The sequence below is a fragment of the Hevea brasiliensis genome, chromosome 11 (genome assembly GCF_030052815.1).
Source record: "Hevea brasiliensis isolate MT/VB/25A 57/8 chromosome 11, ASM3005281v1, whole genome shotgun sequence".
Lineage (NCBI taxonomy): Eukaryota > Viridiplantae > Streptophyta > Magnoliopsida > Malpighiales > Euphorbiaceae > Hevea > Hevea brasiliensis.
Window position 1 is genome coordinate 95143085 of NC_079503.1, and position 19697 is coordinate 95162781.

General features: G+C 35.7%; 2 protein-coding genes across 3 annotated transcripts; both read right to left on the reverse strand.

The window, feature by feature from the left end:
• Window positions 1–8635: 8635 nt before the first annotated feature.
• On the reverse strand, window positions 8636–11455 carry LOC110661930 (cysteine-rich receptor-like protein kinase 44). 2 transcript variants are annotated; one of them, XM_058130387.1, is made up of 8 exons: window positions 11063–11203; window positions 10567–10980; window positions 10350–10472; window positions 10121–10242; window positions 9830–10040; window positions 9462–9699; window positions 9227–9377; window positions 8636–9136 (listed from the first exon to the last, which is right to left on the reverse strand). In XM_058130387.1, exons 2-8 carry the CDS (start codon window positions 10955–10957, stop codon window positions 8798–8800), a joined length of 1575 nt encoding a protein of 524 aa, XP_057986370.1. In that variant the 5' UTR covers window positions 10958–10980; window positions 11063–11203; the 3' UTR covers window positions 8636–8797. The 2 variants fall into 2 exon arrangements, with proteins under 2 accessions (XP_057986370.1, XP_021676461.2); XM_021820769.2 differs by having other exon boundaries at window positions 10567–11455.
• A 1181-nt stretch (window positions 11456–12636) lies between these two features.
• LOC110661931 (cysteine-rich receptor-like protein kinase 44) lies at window positions 12637–15455 on the reverse strand. The gene is made up of 7 exons (XM_058130386.1): window positions 14580–15455; window positions 14260–14376; window positions 14026–14147; window positions 13732–13942; window positions 13399–13636; window positions 13143–13293; window positions 12637–13016 (listed from the first exon to the last, which is right to left on the reverse strand). Exons 1-7 carry the CDS (start codon window positions 15409–15411, stop codon window positions 12678–12680), a joined length of 2010 nt encoding a protein of 669 aa, XP_057986369.1. The 5' UTR covers window positions 15412–15455; the 3' UTR covers window positions 12637–12677.
• Window positions 15456–19697: the final 4242 nt, after the last annotated feature.

Below are 19697 nucleotides of genomic sequence, written 5' to 3' on the forward strand. Positions count from 1 at the left end.
TCCTTTCTTCTCTTAATCCAATGGCTTAGGGTCTTGCCTTACAAAATGGATCCAAAGGCTGGGAATAAAAAGCGTCGAACATGTCATCTACTTTTTGATCCGAGGGCTCCGGATCCATCCTTACGATTATGATCAACGGTGGAGATCGAGATGTACAGGACTGCTTAACTGTTTTGGCGTCTGGCGGCTAAGAGGGCGTCTTTGCAAACGAGATGTGTGGTGAGGATCTGATCATGCCTGCAAAAGTTTTAACTAACTCAGATCTGAAGATGAAAAGAGTTAATTGAAAGTTCTAACCGAAAGTTGTTTAACCCCTCTGCGCTCTCCGATCTCTATAGGTCGTCTCCATTTTCTTCTGATCTTCCCATTATGACCATCCCATTTTAGGGTTATTATTTCGATCTCTATCTCTTGCATCGGGTCCCCTCTTATTTCTCGTTCTCTCTCATTCCTGATCTTTCCTCTCTATCTAACTTGCATTGGTCAAAGCAATAAATTCTTCAGTTACCAATGCGTTCGCTTCGGGTTCTGTATGCAATAAATGCCAGGGCCTTATATATATGCAATAATAGGAAACCACCTTCACACTTCACTTTTCCTTTTTTAGTTTGTTCTCAATGCACCATTTCTCCAATTCTAGCTTATCCGGTGATAATTCTGATTATGATGGCCATTTTGATCTTTTTCCGACTGTTTCTTTTGCCCTTTGCCTGAAAATTTATAACCCTGGCGATCGAAGAGCTATGAATGAAGGAACGGAAGCGTGAAAAACACAAGTTTATACCATTGAATTCAAAAATTTTCACCTAGGGTCACATGCATCATACAAGATTTATTTTTATCTATTTGATTTCAATGATAAACAACATATTAAAACTCTTTTAATATGTTTTTGGATCTGTATTTGCCATTTAAGATTTTAAAATTAATCAGATTAATTTTAGAACCCTAGATTAAATCAAGAATGATTACACTAACCTCTTGATGCACTGCAACGTGTCTGCGCCTTTGAGATTCGTCTTCAGGACACCAGATGTTGTCCCTCTAGCTTGTCCACACCAAGAACACCTATGGCAGCCCTTGAACAGCTTCTAAAGCTTTTTCTATTAATTAGAAATTCAAGTTCTGCCTTTTAAGAGATTAGAGATATAAACAGGACACTAGAAACAATTTCTAGCGTTCTTAATTCAAGATATTGATGGCTAATTTCTTTGAATTGATGAGAGATGAAGAAGAATAGATGAAAACCCTCAAAGTGGCGTGACAAAGGAGAGGAGTGGCTGCTGGTTATTTTTTCTTTTCATAGCCACACTTAAATAGCTAGGTTAACACATTAAACCCTTGCCACATATCACCCTTTGATTAGCTCTAGGTTTAAATGACCCAATCACATTGTGCCAAGTGTCAAACCTATATTTAATCTTGATTTTAATCATCTTACATGATTAAAAAACATTTGGCAAGCTTATGTATAATCCCATGTGTCACCATCTCATGGTGCCACGTGTCACCGTGAAATGACCAAAATGCCTCGTGTCTTAATTTTGAGTTCTTAACCCAAAATAATTATTTTCTTCTTTTAATTAATTTATATCAAATATAAATTAATTAATTAATCTCTATTAATTAATTTCTCATCAATTAAATTCATATTTAAACACTTTAAATATAAATTTAATTTATACTACACATCCAATAATCTAGATTTGGTTTCAAGTCATGCTAGGGACTTTGCAATTTAATTGCAAACCAAACCTATTTAATTAATCAATTAAACTCTTTAATTAATTAATTAAATCATATTTAAATAGGTGATAACTTGTGTATGTGTGTGACTTATTAGGCTCATCACTAATTGGCAATGAGACATGATATCAACTCTTAATATCATCAGAACTCTTTCTTACCATAAATGATTTCTCTAAATCATTTTATGCACCTCATAGATCATGGTTAACACCTAGCATAGCATGCCATGGCCACCCAATTAGTAATAAGGTTTACCTTAAATGAACCTATAATCATATGTTACCATGCACTAGAATCTCTCTGTTACAAAATCCCAACTCAAGCGTGAGTCATGGTTTATGTCAAACTCCATTTGCTATGAATATTATGTTCTCATTTTATTCCATTTATTGATTAATAAGATTTTCTCATCGAAACTCTTTTACGAATAACTCTATCTGTCCGGGCCAGGAACTTGAAACATTAAGAACAATTAAATGAACATAGGATTTTATCTCTATTTACTTAGAGGAACAGATTCCATCTTGATCAACACCTACCTTCATATATAACTAGTAGGAGCCAACAGATGCCCATATACCCATACACAGTACAAGTATGAAAACAGTATCAAACTCAAACTACCTATATACAAGATAACTGTGCTATCTCAAGTCTAAAGATTATATGCACTGATATGATTTATGACAAAACATTGACAAGAGTAAACTCCATGTGCTTGTCATAAGTGTCACTGGTTTGGCCTACTTATCATTTATAAGTGCCTATCATGTTTGTTATATGGCATGAGACTCACCATTCCATCTTATTTATATCTCATATAAATAACTTGGGAACAAACATGAATACAATCTTTCTGGATAAGTCATGTCCTTATTATGAAGTATCCTCGATTGTGAACCTATTTATGATACTTCGTGCTAGAAATATTGTCACTCATATTCTTAACAACTTAAGAATAATATTTCTAACAAAATATCAATGGACCTTTTCTATTACACATAAATATATTATGTAAACGAAAAAGTGGAAATGCCTTTTATTAATAAAAATATGTACAAGATACATACTAAATGATATGCTCTAGGGCATACTACTAACAATGAAGACATCATCTAATGACAGTGAGGGAACCAGACTAATTTACCAATCAAGATTGAAAGTGACAGCCATACCGATCTCGAATTGGTCTATCGGTATAATCGGTAGACCGATCTCGGATAAGAGGACTGCTAATTTCAATCTTAATATCGGTGACCGCCTCTTGAAGTTCATTTGGCTTCCAACCATATCGGGCATCCCGACTGCAGCTCGGTTCTGGTCAATGACATCGGCGATGACTCCGCTCAATACCATGAGAGTCACAGTCACCCTATCTGAACTGTACATCTATCCAATATTTGTGGCTGGCCTTCTGATCAAACACATCTTTTGATTCAGCCACAAGACTAGGCTTTAACATAGGCCAACATTCCGGGCTTCGGAGTAGTCTTAAGCTAGGTAGATCGTAGTGCTGATTTTGAGAGATCGCCCAAATGATGTAATCAGATCTTTTGAGATCGCCCAAATGATGTAATTAGATCTTTTGAGATCGCCCAAATGATGTAATCTGATCTTTTGGAAATGAAATGATTTTTATTTGAATATTTTTGTTTAGTCATCGCATTGATTTATTTCCCGATCTTTGATAAGTGTACCGATCTGATCCCTAAACGAATCGCCATTCACCGATCCGTGGGTTTGAAAATTTGTTCAATCTGATGCCCTCAGTCGACCAATCTCATTCATTTGATTTTTATTATGTTTTTGGAACCTTCTTGCGACTTGTCAAAGAAGCAGCTCGGTTGCGCTAACCGATACGTCACTTGGGACTTCGTGAGCATTTAATGCTCAGACGGGTATAAATAGGGGAAAGGTGAGCCATTTGTTTCCTTATGTCATTTTCGGACCTTCCCCTAGCAATCTCAGCACTTCCTCTCGCTTTCTAAAGTTTTCAGCCACCGATTACACTCCGGTAAAGGTTTTGATTCTTTTCTTGGTTAATTTTCCTTTTTGTTTTGTAAAATTGAGTGGTACTGAGGGTTAGAGAGTTGCGAGCCTGCCTTCCGTCCATATTTTGTGGACCTCAGAAGAAGGCAACGCGACTGGACTGAGCGGATGACCTAGCACAACCATCATTCCGGTTACTGGTCTGGCTACCAGACCGAAGAGAGGAATGTCTTCAAGAAGGGAAAACCTGCCAGTTGATGAGCTGCTGTCCGTCCTGAGAGAAACCGATCTCCAATCCATAAGTCAAGAGTACAATCTGCGGATCGACTCTTTTGAGCTGATCCGATGCCATGGCGATCTTCGGGCCGATCACTTCTTTGAAGAAGGCGATTTCATCATAGTGTACGAGGAGCAGTTGAAGGCTAGGCTCCGTTTTCCCCTGGATGGATTTTATAAGGCTGTTTTAAAGTTCCACCATGTCTCGGTGGCTCAAGTGCATCCGAACTCCTGGCGAACTTTAGTAGCCTTCAGAGGCCTTTGCTGAGCCAAGAGACTAGAGCCCACGGCTAAGGCCTTTGCCGAGCTGCATAGACTTTCCCAAAGAAAGGACGATGAATTCTGGTTCTTTCAGGCAAAGCTGAACTACGCACTTTTTACTGATCTCCCTTTTTCGCTGAAGAACTGGAAGGATCGATTTTTCATCCTTAGGACTAAGGATCGAAACAGCTTTGAAGGGATCCTATGTAATTGGAATTATTTAGTTCTCTAACTCCCTAAGAAGCTCATCTTAAATAAGGATGAAAACGCCATGGTGAAGGAGTTAAAGACTCAGGCGTCCACCCATAAATTCTCGTGCTTAGATGTGGTCATGGCCGAACTGAAGTGGTGGATAATGTGGCTGATCACCGACGAAGACTATGAGCTTTAGCTCTCTGACCTCGGTCTTGGTACCGGTACATTCCTGATCTTTAGTCTCTCAATCTTAGCGAACTCACTGACTTCTTCTTTGTGCAGCTATGGCGAGTGGTGAGGCTTCTAAAGAAAGCCGTAAGCGAAAGAGGGAGGTGTCCCGAAAGGAGCAAGCGATGAAGGAGGCCATTGCCACCACTGCTTAGACACCTCGCCATGATTTAGTAGAAGTACCAAGCTCCCCTCCCCGACCTCAGGAGCAACCAGTCTCAGAAGTAGAGGTCATCATTCCTCCTTCTCAACAGATCGAATGTCCGCCTCCTCTGATCTCTTCCAATGTGGAAGGGGAGTCTTCTGGCCCTACTGTTAGGACGCTTTCCCGAGGAGCTCAACTCCTCATCCAATCACTAGAAAGGAACCGTTCCACCCGAGGGAACCCTGGCCTAGCCAAATTCATGGGCGCCTCCATCTGCTTCCAAGAAGATCGGAACAGATTGGCAGAGGAGAGTATCGACGATATTTTAACTCAAACAATGAGTTTAGGCTTAGAGGCTATTGCAAATCAACATGTGATCAGGGAAAAAGCCTACGCTTTAAGGAGGGAGATTCTTAAGGCGGTTCAGGATGCCTCAGCTGCATAGGCTCAACTCTCCTCTATCAATGATTACATCGCCAAACTAGTAGATCAGGTGAAATATTGCGAAGAAAGGATAGCCGAAGTGGAGCGAAAACTTGAAGTCTCCCTAACTGATCGATCTACCAATCTCGCTCATTTTTCTGAAGAACTTTGGGCGAAGGAGGAGAAGGTTTGTGCAAAGGAAGATGAGAGCACTACCAAAGAGGCTGGGGCATATGTGAACGCCCATAACGACCTCTTGGCCGAACTGAAGAAGCGTTATCCTGAGGAGGACTTCTCCTGGATGGATAATCTCATCCTAGAGGTCAAAGAGGACAGCGATGAAGAGCCAAAGGGTGAGGGGAGAGAGGGGAATGTAACCGGGGAGCAGGGCGGAGAGGATCCCCCTTGCTAATTGCTTTGTATATTTTATTTTCTGGAATGAATTAAAGTCTTTTTATATTCAATTTCTTGATGAGATCAGAAAGCATCCAAACCAAACTGTCTGAGTATTTAATTGATTGAATGTAGTTGAACATTAAACTTGAAAGCGACTATTAATCAGAAGATAAGAGATCGGAAAAACATTATACATGAACATGAGATTGGACTAAGTCATGACCAAATACCGGATGAAACTTTAAAATATTAGAATTGCTGAGATTTGACATTGACTTGAACTTTTAAGATTGGAACCATTATTATACCGGATAGAAACCTTAACTTCATTTTAAGGAATATCTGGGGCATTCGAGCGAGAAGCTAGATCACAACATTAGTCAAGTGAAGCTCTGCGATATTTGTACACAGAGATCAGAAAACATTGGTAGGCAAGATTGGATGATCCGGAGACCCGATATTGTTTCGAACTCATCTGACAAAGACCAAGAGATCAGAAAATAATCTAACTTGAGCGTGAGATCGATTCATTCCAGGGACAAGCAATCGGTAAGTTCGGAAAGGCTACCTAGTGATCGAGACATCGGTCGAGAACGAATAATAAAGTTTTAATTTAAAAAGATCCTTGCGTTTGAAGGTCGGCCAAAATATGGTGTCTACACCCGCATTTGATTTATCAAGCGAAAGTCCGACTTGAGAGACTCTCGCTGGTAGAGGTTGGATTAAGAGAGCTGTATAGGGGATCAACTCCCATATATATACTGTTTGAACATTATTGACCGTGTGAGTGCTCCAAATTGCCTTTTTGCTATTATGATGTGATGTGTATGAAAATTTCGATGGTGTTGCATTCCACTCCTTAGGATGCATTAGTTATAGATAGCTATAGAAATTGTAGTTAAAATTGATATTTTACTCTCTGAGTCAAACGCTCACTCCTGTTCACCTTATTTTTCCAGGCTACAGGAGGATTACTTATTGTGACTAACTTGCTCATCTTCTTCGCAGGTTAATTAGTAATATCTAATGTATTTTGTACAATTTAGCCAAAATTTTAGACTCCGCCTGTGTTAGGAGTATTTTAATCAATTTGGGACTGTAATATAATATTATGTTGAATTTGTAAGAACATTAAATGCATGTATGTGTGAGTGTGATTGGATTGGATGAGGAAGCTGAGCTCCCATTTGATTTATGACATGATGAGTGTGTGGAGGGTGAGTTGAGCTCTCCAAATTGTTATATATTGTGTTTACAGGTCAGGCGAGTCAAAAAATCCCCGTTGTATAGTCCATATTATGGCCGGACTTTGTCCGGTTGAATTCTTGAAATTGGGCTTAAAATGGGTCTTAGGATTGAGTTAAGGAATAGTTAGGCTTACTTTGGGCCTCAGGGGCTTTAGGCTGGCCCAGGTCTTAGTGCCTGTCCGGCCCATAGATTGGCTCATGACATAAAACATCGCAACCTACTATTTCAGTAGATGATTCTAAAGCAGTTGAAGTTGAATTTGTCCTTTCTTGAGGAGGTCCATGGTTTACCTTAGATGATATTCCTCCTTCTCAATAGAGAAATAGGATAATCCAGTTTGTCATATGGATTGACACACAAAGAACAAAAGAGGGAACTACCATGCCTGCTATTCTCCGAGAATTCGCATCAAGATTGATAGGAGCTCTTGGTTCCTAGTGGGTATCATTGAGAGGATACAAACAAGCTTACTTCTACGCCATAGATAATACAACAGAGGTTCTTGGTATCATTCACAAGGAATTTCTTAGAGATGCTGGAAACATTTTTACTGATTGTCAAAGAGAATTCCATGAAAGGAAGCGCTGCTCATTAAAGCAAAAAGATACTGAGCATTATTTAAAATTTATAAAGATAATATATTACTTTTAAAAAATTAATTATGAAATTTTAATAATTTTTACATTTAATTATTAAAAATATTAACTTTAACGACTATTTTTATTAATTTATCTCTAAAAATTTCGCTCTAAATTTAAAAATAATAACTTTATCAAATTTAGTATTTAAAATTAGCTTTACTAACAAGTATGAAAATAGATTAAATATTGAAGGAAAAAAAATTTTCTTGTGACATAAAACTTTATCTTTGTAGAATCAAAATTTTTAGTTATTATTTATTATAATTATAAATTATTGTTTTAAAACATTAATCAGCATACTTGAACGCTCAAAATTAAATTTATTTTTTATGATACTTTAAAATTTAACTTTCAAATTAAATTAAATTCTTTAAAATTAATCTTAAAAAAATATTGCAATTAATGTTACTCATGATTTATGATTTTTTTTGTTAAGTTTTCCTAATTATTTAAATTTAATAAAATATATAAATTATAAAAAAATATTAAGTATTGTTTAATAAAAATGTCGTTTATAAATTTTTATTAATTAAAATAATCAAATAACTATTTAAATTTGAAACTCTCTATTTTTATTTTTTGCTTCCGTATCCCTACATAAAATTACGCCATAATTATTTTTAACTAGAGCGAGTTTTGGCGTGGTTGAATAATCTTGTTTCTCAATCGATAGATCGAAAGCTCCATTTCCATAATGTTTGTTCATCGCAATATTACATATATATAGCTTCATATCATAGCCAGGAAATTTTGAAAGAAAATTAAAAAATTCTGTTAAAATTATCAAAATTTTAATGTAATTTATTTCTTTCACTAATCGTGTGTGTAAGTATTTTATCTTTAATGAAACAAAAAATTAAAAAGATAGCTCTATACTCCCTAGAATTAGAATTTTCCAATTTGCTACGAAATAGCCAGGTTGACTCTTACTTTCCTAAAGATTGAAGTCGTCGTCGTCGCTGCCCATCCCACCACCACATTTTCATTGAAAAAGACTGGTCTTTAATTAGACCCACAAGGTTTGGTTCGTCAAAGCAAATTTAGAATTTTAAACTATTGGACAAAACAGAAAATGATGAAAGAATTGTACAAACCAACCAAAATCCATATTAAGAAAACTAAGTAATACATTATTGGAATCATTCTTAAAACTGTAAAATTTCAAATTCTATGCAGAGCTAAATGAAAAAAAAAAAAAAAAAATCTGTGTAATACACATCCAATTGAAGTAAAACCTTTAACCATTTTATCGAGGATATAATTCGGTAATTGAGGCCTCATTGACTGACAAGGGGAGAGCTTCAATCCTGGATCTTGACAACTCTGAATTATACCCCAATGAAGACGAGATATCTGATTCAGTAGTGTGCATAAAAAATGCTGGATGTGAGGGTATTGGTAGAGTGAGGGAATAGCTGTTTAGCATGAGAACTACTGAAGCCATTGTTGGCCTATCACCCACATTTTCTTGAACGCATAGCAGTCCAATGTGTATGCACCTAATCATTTCACTTGTTGAACCTGCTGCTCTCAAAGCTGGATTTATAATATTCATACATGTCCCTTCTCTCCAATTTTTCCATGCCTGCAAAGTTTATCAAGGTGCAATTAAATTGAGGCAACCATTTTAAAAAATTCTATTATGTAGAAGGGAAAATGTTTCCTTAAAACTTACATAGCTCAAAAGATCCTCGATATTCTCTCCATTGCAGAAAGAATTATTCTTTTGCCCACTTACAATCTCTAGTAACAACACACCATAACTAAATACGTCTGATTTAATCGAAAATTGACCATGCATTGCATACTCTGGAGCCATATAGCCACTATATATATACAAATTTGCAAAGTCCAATGATCAATTGATAATTCTATGGAATGATAATATTGAATGATTAGTGATTACTTACTAAGTTCCCACAATTCTACTTGTATTGCCTTGAGTTTCATCCATTACAAATAATCTTGCCATGCCAAAATCTGAAATTTTAGGATTCATATCGACATCTAGCAAAATATTGCTTGCTTTCATATCACGATGAATTATTCGAAGTCGAGAATCCTCGTGAAGGTAAAGAAGTCCTCTAGCAATACCTCCAATAATCTTGTAACGCCTCTCCCAATCTAGATGTACCCCCTTGATTGGATCTATTCATATATGAAATTATTTTTATAATTTATCCAATGAGATATTAATGAATTATTCAAACTAGTAGTTGAGAATATTGAAATTCATTAAAAAAAAAAAAAAAACAACTAAGCAAAATTGTATCCTTACCAAATATGAAATGATCAAGGCTAGTGTTAGGCACAAACTCATAGATAAGGAGCCTCTCATTTCTTTCCAAGCAAAAACCCAAAAGCCTAACTAAATTCCTGTGCTGGAGCTTGGCTACCAATAGGACTTCGTTTTTAAATTCCAGATCTCCTTGTCCTGAATTTTTAGAAAGTCTTTTGACTGCTATGTCTTGTCCATTTGAAAGTGTACCCTATATAATATCCATTATATGTAATATTATTAGTAACAAATTTCAACTAAGATCATCTAGCTAGAGTTGCCTTTTTTTACCTTGTAAACAGCACCAAATCCACCCTGCCCAAGCTTATTTTCCTCACAGAAGTTCTTTGTTGCAACGCTAACAGTCCCAAAATCGAATTGCAGTGACTCCACGCTTTCTATTTTATCCACAGCTACATAATATATAGGAACAAGTTAACACAAACGAGAAGCCCAAATCCATATTCGTGTTCAAAAATCACAATGGCAAGCAACAGAAATTAGGCCAGTGTTTGCTTACTTTCAACATTTTCCTTTGGCTTCCGAAGCTTTAAAAAGAAGCAGATACAGATGACAAATATCACAACGCTAACGGTTGGAACAACGATAATAACGACAGTCCTTGCTTTGTTGCTCTTTTTCCCTGCAAAATCCGTGGTGGGCTTATTAATTTAACCATATTAAGTGGAAGAAATCCACTCAGGTCATATATTGCATTAAAATTGTTTAACCATTACCTGCTTGCGCTGGAGGAGATACCGGAGCGGGTGGTGCTTGTTGTGGTGATGTTGGAGGAGTTGAGCCAAAAGTTTCATCGTAAAAACGATAAGTCTCAAACCTAAGGTTGCAACTGGGTTTTATTACCCTCCCCCCTAGCTTGCCGCTGCTAGATATTGGAATCTCCGCAGTAGCTCCAACAAGGCAATCATCGCACTCCTGTTGAGATAAATCAGGAGTGCATTGCATAAGTGCATAAATTGTATAAAACCCTGATCTTTCATTTCCTGTTGCAAATTTCCGAGTCCAATTCCCAGATGCAGCTTCGGTTCTAAGTGTGGTCAATAACGCTTGTAGTACCCGATTGAACTGACTCAATTCTGAGCTCGATACGTTGTTTGAATTCCTCATATAGAAAGTAGGATATCGTTCAACTACACCGAATATGGATTTGTTAGAGAATCGAAGCATGCAGAAATCGTAAAATCCAATCGCTTCCTTCTGATTGGGACAAACCTGCAAGATCTTAACAGTAGAGTTCCTGATACAACTTCGACAGTCCTCTAACACAACATCTCCTCTACAAAGTGCAATTGCATTTACTTGGTTTTGTGATTGACCAACAGAGAGATTGTAAAATCCATAGTCAATTACGGTGTTGGAGGCAATGGAGGATAGGAGGCTGTTGAGGTTTATCTGGTAGGTACTGTTTGCTGTGTAGTTTCCTATTTCAGAGCAGGACCGGCGAAGGAAGTTTGGCTGAGCAATTGTAAAAGCTGCCAGGTGCAGAACTATGAAACAGAAGGAAAACAGAAGTTTTGCTGAAGAATCCATTCGCTGGTTTTCAGGCAAAGAAAGCGGTAACTCGTATTATGGGCTTCTCATGGTTATACATTCATAATTTGACGTATTGGGATTTAAAAAAAGAAAAGAAGAAAATTTTTAACGATTTTGAAATTTCTAGTGGTATTTGTCGTATTGGGCTTTTGAGCTTATCTATGCCTTAATTTTCCAAATGGTGGCGATTGATTAACATAGTCAAAGATTTATAGAGCTTTGAAAAGCAAGGAAATCAAAGAGTAATCATATTAATTAAAAAGCATTGATTGAGATGGAAGTGATATGGCCCCCAGCAATGTCCTCCCCCGCTAAACGCTGAATTTTCTATCCATTTTAATATTTTTAATACTCTGTACAATATGGAATTTTCTATCCATTTTAATATTTTTAATACTCTGTACAATATGGAATTTCCAAAGGTTACTAATCAAATCAAACTTTATAGTAATATAATAAAAATTTGATTTTGATGGAAGTAGTGTGTTTCATATAAAAAGTATAATTAATTATATTTTATTATAATTAATCTAAAGTAAAATACTCCATATGAAGACTCCATATTCTATCAGGCGACAGTGATGAAGTCGTCATGCTTTTGTGTAGGTTGAAGATTCCACCAAGGCCCAATCTATGCATTCACATCAAATGGTTTCCAAAACCCATCAAGGCGTTTAGGCCTAAGGAAACTGAAACAAATAGGCCATGGGCCCTCAGCTCTCCATACCAAAATATGAATTTAAATTGAATTAATATTGATAAAATGAATTAAATTTATACTTCACCTCAAAAATACATTAATGTGACAGATGATCGTCAATATTTGCCCACTTAACCTATCAATGTGAGATCTTAACATATTCAATAGTTATAATTGAGTCTGGTCAACACAAATGATGTAAGCTTTGAAATATGAGTTTAAGCTAAAACTAAAATTTCAACTAAGCTGGAAACATTTTAATAGGACTTTTTTCAAACGTTTACCCCCTTTTTGGATGATGGTTTGTCATAATGTATGGAATGATTTCTCTTGTTGTTTTGAGAAATTGTTCTTGAAAAATATTAGTTTTGAATTGTAACCATCATTTTACTTTATATTTTCAAACTGCTAATTTAATGAATTCGGATGATTTAAAGATTTTGTATTATGTATTTTCATTTTATCTCTTCACAATTTATAGACATACATTATCTATTATAGAGTATTATTTTTATTAATTAAAATAAATTAATGACCTATACATACGCTGCACTCAATCAAATCAAGGCATTAATTATTGTTCACCTTGCAATGTTAGCGAGGATATAACTCACTAATTGAAACATCATTAATTGACATTTCCGAAGATCCGCACTGATCTGATGACCTATTCACTATCCAATTTATCTCCGTTGCCATGTTTGAGTCAATGGTGGCCGGTGGCGGATATGCAGGTGGTGAGGGCATTTGGAGATGGCGAGAAGAACTATGAAGCATGATAATAACTGAAGCCATGGTTGGTCTCTGGGTTATATTTTTTTGAATGCATAATAAACCTATATGGATTAATCTCTGAATTTTACTTGTTGAGCCATCTTTCAAGTAGGGATCTATGAGATTTGCGATTGTCCCCTCCTCCCAGTTCCTCCAAGCCTGCAAAAATAATCGACATTCACATTTATTATCCAAGACAATATTTTTAAATCTTTTCATTTCATCTTTTGGCGTTTTGGGCTAAAGGTGAAATGAAATTTATATGTGAATAGTGATCAGACTTACAAAGCTCATAAGATTCTCTACTTGTTTTCCATTACGGAAACAAATATTTTTCCGACCACTTATGATCTCTAAGAGTAATACACCAAAGCTAAAAACATCTGATTTAATTGAGAAGTGCCCATGCATTGCATACTCTGGAGCCATGTATCCACTGCTCATCAACAAGAAGCACATAAATTTTAGTTTGAATAAATTCAAAATCTAGAAAGAGTTATTTTTTTATCCTTTATATAATGTTCTAGTTTCAAACACTTACTAGGTTCCTATAATGGTACTTGTCTCCCCCTGCGTTTGATCCATAGCAAACAACCTTGCCATGCCGAAATCTGAAATTTTAGGACTCATCTCTTCATCTAATAAAATATTGCTAGCTTTGAGATCACGATGAATAATTCGGAGTTGAGAATCTTCATGGAGGTAAAGAATACCTCGAGCAATGCCTCTTGTAATTTTGTATCGTGTTTCCCAATCCAATTGTGCACGCTTGATAGGATCTATGCATTCACATAAATTATATGTCAATAGAACTAAAAGAAAAACTAATTTGCATCCATACCAAATATGTATCTGAAGCAATCTGCATCCATACCAAATATGAAATGGTCAAGGCTTCCATTGGGCACAAACTCATAGATTAGAAGCCTCTCGTTTCCTTCCAAGCAGAAACCTAGTAGCCTGACTAAATTCCTATGTTGAAGTTTAGCTACTAGTAGAATCTCATTCTCAAATTCTCTATTTCCTTGTCCAGAATCTCTAGATAACCTTTTTACAGCTACGTCTTGTCCATTGAAAAGTCTACCCTGAAAATGTATCAAAACAAATTATATGTTTAACTTAGCTTCAGAAATACAAGATTTTGGATTAGTAATTTTTCCTTTCCTACCTTGTAAACAACTCCAAATCCCCCTTGTCCAAGCTTGTTCGCATCAGAAAAGTCATCTGTTGCAATTCTAATGATGCCCAAATCGAATTGCAAGGATTCAGCAAGTCTAATTTCATTCACATCTTCACAAAACCAACACATCAGAGCAGTGGCTAGTGAAATAACAATTAAAAAATAAAAAAACAAACTATAATTTTTGTATTAACAATCTACAATATGCAAAAATTTGCCTACTTTTAGGTTTTCGCCTTGTTTTCCTTGCTCTTAAAAAGATGCAACTGGAAATTATTAATATGGTAGTAATTACTACTGAAATGACAATGATGACAGCAGATTTCTTATGATGCTTTCCTGCAAAAACAAGAACCATTAGTTCTTAAACTGATTATTTAAATTGGTCTGATCTGGTGTAGAATTCTCCACCTAAACAGTGAGCCTAAGGCTCTGCTTATTGCCTAATAATGAGATACTGGTAAGTGAAGGTAAAATATGGTGCTTGCAAGTTAAATTCTCTTGGGCTAATTAATGCGGCATCTCACACATGGGCCCCTTACCTTCTCTCGGCGGAGGAGATACTGGCGGTGGGGATGATTCCGGTGGTAGTGTGTCAGCAGTAGGTGTATAGAACATATATGGGTTAAACCTGAAATTGCAGCTGGGTCTAAGCACTGTTCCTCCTATATTCCCTAAGCAACAATTTCGAATCTCTCCAATGGCCATAGCCAAACAGTCATCGCATTGCTGCTTGGACAAACCAGGAGAGCACTGGGTAAGCGCATATATTGTTTGAGAGTTCACAGTTGCCTTTCCTGTTGCAAACTTACTGTCCGCAGAGGCAGCTCTTATCCTCAGTCTTTTGAGTAATCTTTCCACTTCCGAGTTGAACTGAATTCCATCTGATGATGAGACAAATTGTGGGTGGGTATAATATACAGTAGGTTCATTTTCAACCACACCGAATAACGTTTTGTTAGAATATCGTAGCTGACAATCATCCACATATTCAAATGCTTCCTTTTCCCGTGGACAGACCTCTGAAATATTGTGTGCAGATGCACGGACACAGCTTCGACAGGCATCTGCTGCAATATCTCCTCTACAAAACGCAATCACATTAACCTTATCCTGGAATTGGCCGAAAGAGAGATAGTAAAACCTGAAATTATCTTCGTTGGGCTGAGAAGGGAGGATGGATAAGAGGGTTCTGAGATTTGTTTGGTAGGTACTATTGGTGGTGTAGTTACCGATATCCGAGCAGTCATAAAAAGGGATGGATCCTTGCAGGGCACTGGGGACGACTTTGAACAGTGAGAAGAAGCAAGAAAAGAAGAAATGCAATCTTAAAGAATCTATTGCCATAATCTGGCCTCTCGCCCTGCAATTCATGGAATAGTTAACATTGTGGTGAACTAAGGTGCTCCAAAAAAAAACACTAATAAAAAAATCTAAAAATTTCCCCAAGTTGCCATTAATTTTAATAAAAAAAATTAAAATTAAAATAAAAATTAACAATTTATTTTTTTTAAAAAATATTTTTTATTTATTTTCTCTTTCTTTGCTCTCGTCAAGTCTATTAGCACCAATCCGCATAACCTCAACAATATTCGCAAAGTAAACAGCAAGCGTAATGCCATGGGCAGCAGCAGACGGTCAACAATCAGAACAACCAAACAACTTTGGAAAATTATTGTATGGTCAAGAATCAATCAAACAATCAAAAATTTTCATTTTGGTTTTCGACTTGGAAAAAGCTAAAGAGAAAAAAAAAAGGGGGCGAAGTGAAGAAAGGCTGCAGACGGAATTATCTTCAAAACAAGCATTATAACGATCTCACTTTAGGTAGTCTGTACATTCTACTGTTTCGACGATTAATGTCTGTTCGGACAGTTAGGATGTCTTGAACTACATTCAAACTAGAGTGAGGAGGCATAAATTGACTGAATAAAGACTAAGAAAAATCAAGGAAAAATAAAAGAAGTAAATTGCAAATGAGTTAAATAAGCCGGGGTCACAGCGATGGGTGACCGTACGGGAAAGCGACTGTGAAGACAGTTATTGACCCCAAGCCCATGAGGAATCCTAGGAAATAAATATTTAGGGCTAAATTAAAGGTTTATTGAAGTATAAATGATATTAAAAATGTCAAAGAAAATTCAGGAAAATTTATTAATCGGTACAGACAAAAATAACCCGGTAAGTCTAACGAATGGCATTTTGATCATTGCAACCTTAGAGTTGAATTTTGACCTAAATGTCAATTAAAATGAGAGAGATTAAAATATATAAAATAAATTAAAATGATGAATGATTGTAGAAAAAGTAAAAGAAAAAAAAAAGAAAAGAAAAGAAATAAGCTCATCATATATATATATATATGATGTCATAATGACATCATTTAAAATTTATCAACCTATGGGAAATTAACAAGTTTTGTTAAGAGATAAGGGAGATAATAAATAAGACCAAATAATTAAAAAAAAAAGTGTTATCTTCTTCATTTGTTCCCTATGGCCGGCACACTCCAAGCAACTCCTTCCTCCATTGTTGTCCAAATTTGAGCTTAATTTCTCTCTAAATCCCACCATAAAATCCTAATATCCTTTTACTAAATTTCATCCCCACATCACAAGACAACTCTAGGCAACCACAAGAAGTAGAAAACTTAAAGTTTTAACAAGCCAAGAAAGTGATTAAAGAGGTTAGTGCACTAAACATCCTTCCTTTCTTCCTTAACTAGTTGAAGCATGCTAAATTAAGTATAATTTTTATGAAATTAAAAGAAAATTTTGAGTAGGTGGGAGTTTAAATTTTCGGCAATCTTGGTGACCATAAAATCTTGATTATTTTGATTTACTTTACTTTGTTTAGTGATGATGATTAATGATATTAAGTGTATTAGAAGTTGAATGAAGTGTGTTGCATAAGTTGGACAATTGAGTTAGGGTTTGACCTAGCTATTAGGGCTTTCATGTTATGTGCTTGAAATTGATCAAATTGAGACTGATTGTTGCTTAATTGAAGTGCTATAAAAGACAAATTGTAGTTTGGGGCTAAGGAGGAATGAATATAGAGAGTGCATGTTCTTTGTAGGAAATTCAGACCTATGAGTTCAATGTTTTGTTTGAGCTATAACTGAAATTGTGTGACTCCAATTGGTATGAAGCCAATTGAAGGTGAAACTAGACTCAAAATACCCTATTTTTCATGAAGAAACTATGCCCAAATTCTGTCCATAAGTTGACCAATTTACTGTCCCAATTTGGATATCCATACACTGAACCCAGAAAAATGACCAAATGAACTGGCCATAACTCTCTTTAGACAGGTCCAAATGACCTAAATTTTATATCGTTGGAAAGCTTAGACATAGGACTACAACTTTCATTAAGAACACCAAGCTCAGAAATGCCTCTAACCAAATGAAATTACTGACCCAAATTAGGTCACCAAACTGACCAGAATCAAATCTGCCCAGAATTTCCTGGACATAGACTACCCGACCAGTTTTGGCAAGAAGGCCATAACTTGGTCTACAAAAACCCAAATTTAATGAAACTAGTGGCAAAATTTTCATAAGACATATATCTACAATATTGGTCTTTTGACCAAAATCCATAAACCTAGGGAACTAGGTCAATTGACTAGGTTAATTCAGTGTGTGAATTCTGGAAATTTTCTAAGGGACCATTTGACCCCAGAATACTCATTTAGCCATATCTCCCACTAGAAAACTCCAATTAGGATGAGCCATACTGATCTGAAACCCTAAGAAATAGGGTTCCAACTTTGTTTTAGACATGGTCCTCAAATTATGAACATAAGAACCCTAAAATATGAGTCAAATTTTCTGACCTGAACATGAATCCTGGTAGAACAGGGCACATGAGTCCAGGCCAGTGATTTGACCATAATTAATTTTACAAAACTAGGAAAATTGTAATTAAAATTTTTGAGTGACCCTAAGACATAGGGCAATAAATTATATGGAGAACACTAAGCCTAAAAGTGTCTACAACATGTTCAATTAATTAGGTAAAGATTAAGCCCAAAAGCTGCCTAATTAAGGAACCAGAATTAGGAAATGAACTAGTTATTGTTATTTAACCATAACTTGAGTTCTAAAAGCACAATTAACATGATTCAAAAAGAAAAATAAAGACAAGACATAGAAGAACAACTTCCTTGAAGGAAGTGTAGCCAAATAATGGCCCCATTTTGGCCAATTGGTTAGATGAATTGAAGACACTAAATCTGGACCTTGAGAAAGGTTCATAAAAATGACTTGTTATATGATATGGAGTTAATCAAAATGATTTGTTAAACATAAAGTGACATGAATATGCATGTGGGACATATGTTTCCCATCATAAGTAACATGAAAATGTTAATAAATACTTAATAATATTAATTTGCCCAAAGTGTACCTGGACTTACTTATATAGCATGGATCGATTGGTATACCAATTAGGGACTATAGATATCAGTACTGCCCACAGGAATAATCATTGATGGATGATGCGTCCCTACCGCAAGTGCACGGGTCGTACAAGTAGTATAGAAAAAGATATCGTTCCCACGAGGAGTTGTGTTAATGATTGAATTTTTGATATAAAAAGTTGACTAAATTGAACTAATTTCAAAATTAAAATAATATATTGAATGGGTATTGGAGTATGAAATCTATATGTGCAAAATTAATAATCTATCTAACAATGTATTAATTAAACTAAAATTGCATCAAATTGAAATGAGCAAGTTCAAATATGGCAAGATTTAAAATGGCAAGCAATTAAATTCAATTGAAAATTAGCAATAATAAAAAGGCGATTCCGGAGTTTGGGATTTCATATTCGAGCTATTTTGGGATTTTAAATTGGTTATCCAATTTTATGAAACTTATGGGTTTTAAGGAGATTAATTCTTAAATCCTTTGAATTCCTTTCGAGTGAGACAAAGAGTGCCTTAATCAATCTAATCCTACTTTCGTGGACTTAGAATTAATTAAGACCCATTAAGTTCTTTAATTAATCTGTGAATCCTCTTAATCCTTAGCCTATTTCTAGGTCTAAGTTAATTAAGTCCAATTTCTTGATTATCTATCACAAGGCCTTCTCCTTTCGGTGCTTCAACCATGGATTAAGAACATTACTTAATGGGATCCTACACTAAGCATGTCATTAAGCACACAAGAAATGAATAAAACTCATTAAGACCACAAAATATGGATTACCCAATCAAAATCCACAAAATATCTCAAATATTACAACCCTTACTCCAGAATCAAAGGTAAACTACTCACTATCCATAATGCTTACAAGATATTATGAGTTTATAAGGAAATAAAGCTTTAATCTAAGCTAAGAAATAAGAAATTAAACACTAGAAATGTAGAAAAATGTAAGGAAAGAAAGAAATCTGCAAATCTTGGTTGAAAATGGTGTGGAAGGTGAAAGTGACTCTTCAAATTCTGCCTCTCCTCTTCCTTTCCTTTTCTGCTCCTTGTCTTCTCTCTAAAATGGGAAAATGAGACTATTTATAGCATTTTTCTGACATGGAGCCCTAAAATGGTGTGTTCTAGGAGGAATTATCTGAGGGAATCTTCTGCCAGCTCATTAATGAACTCTTTATGGGACTGCATAAGTTATGCACCTTATGCGCTTTTAGTTCTAGTT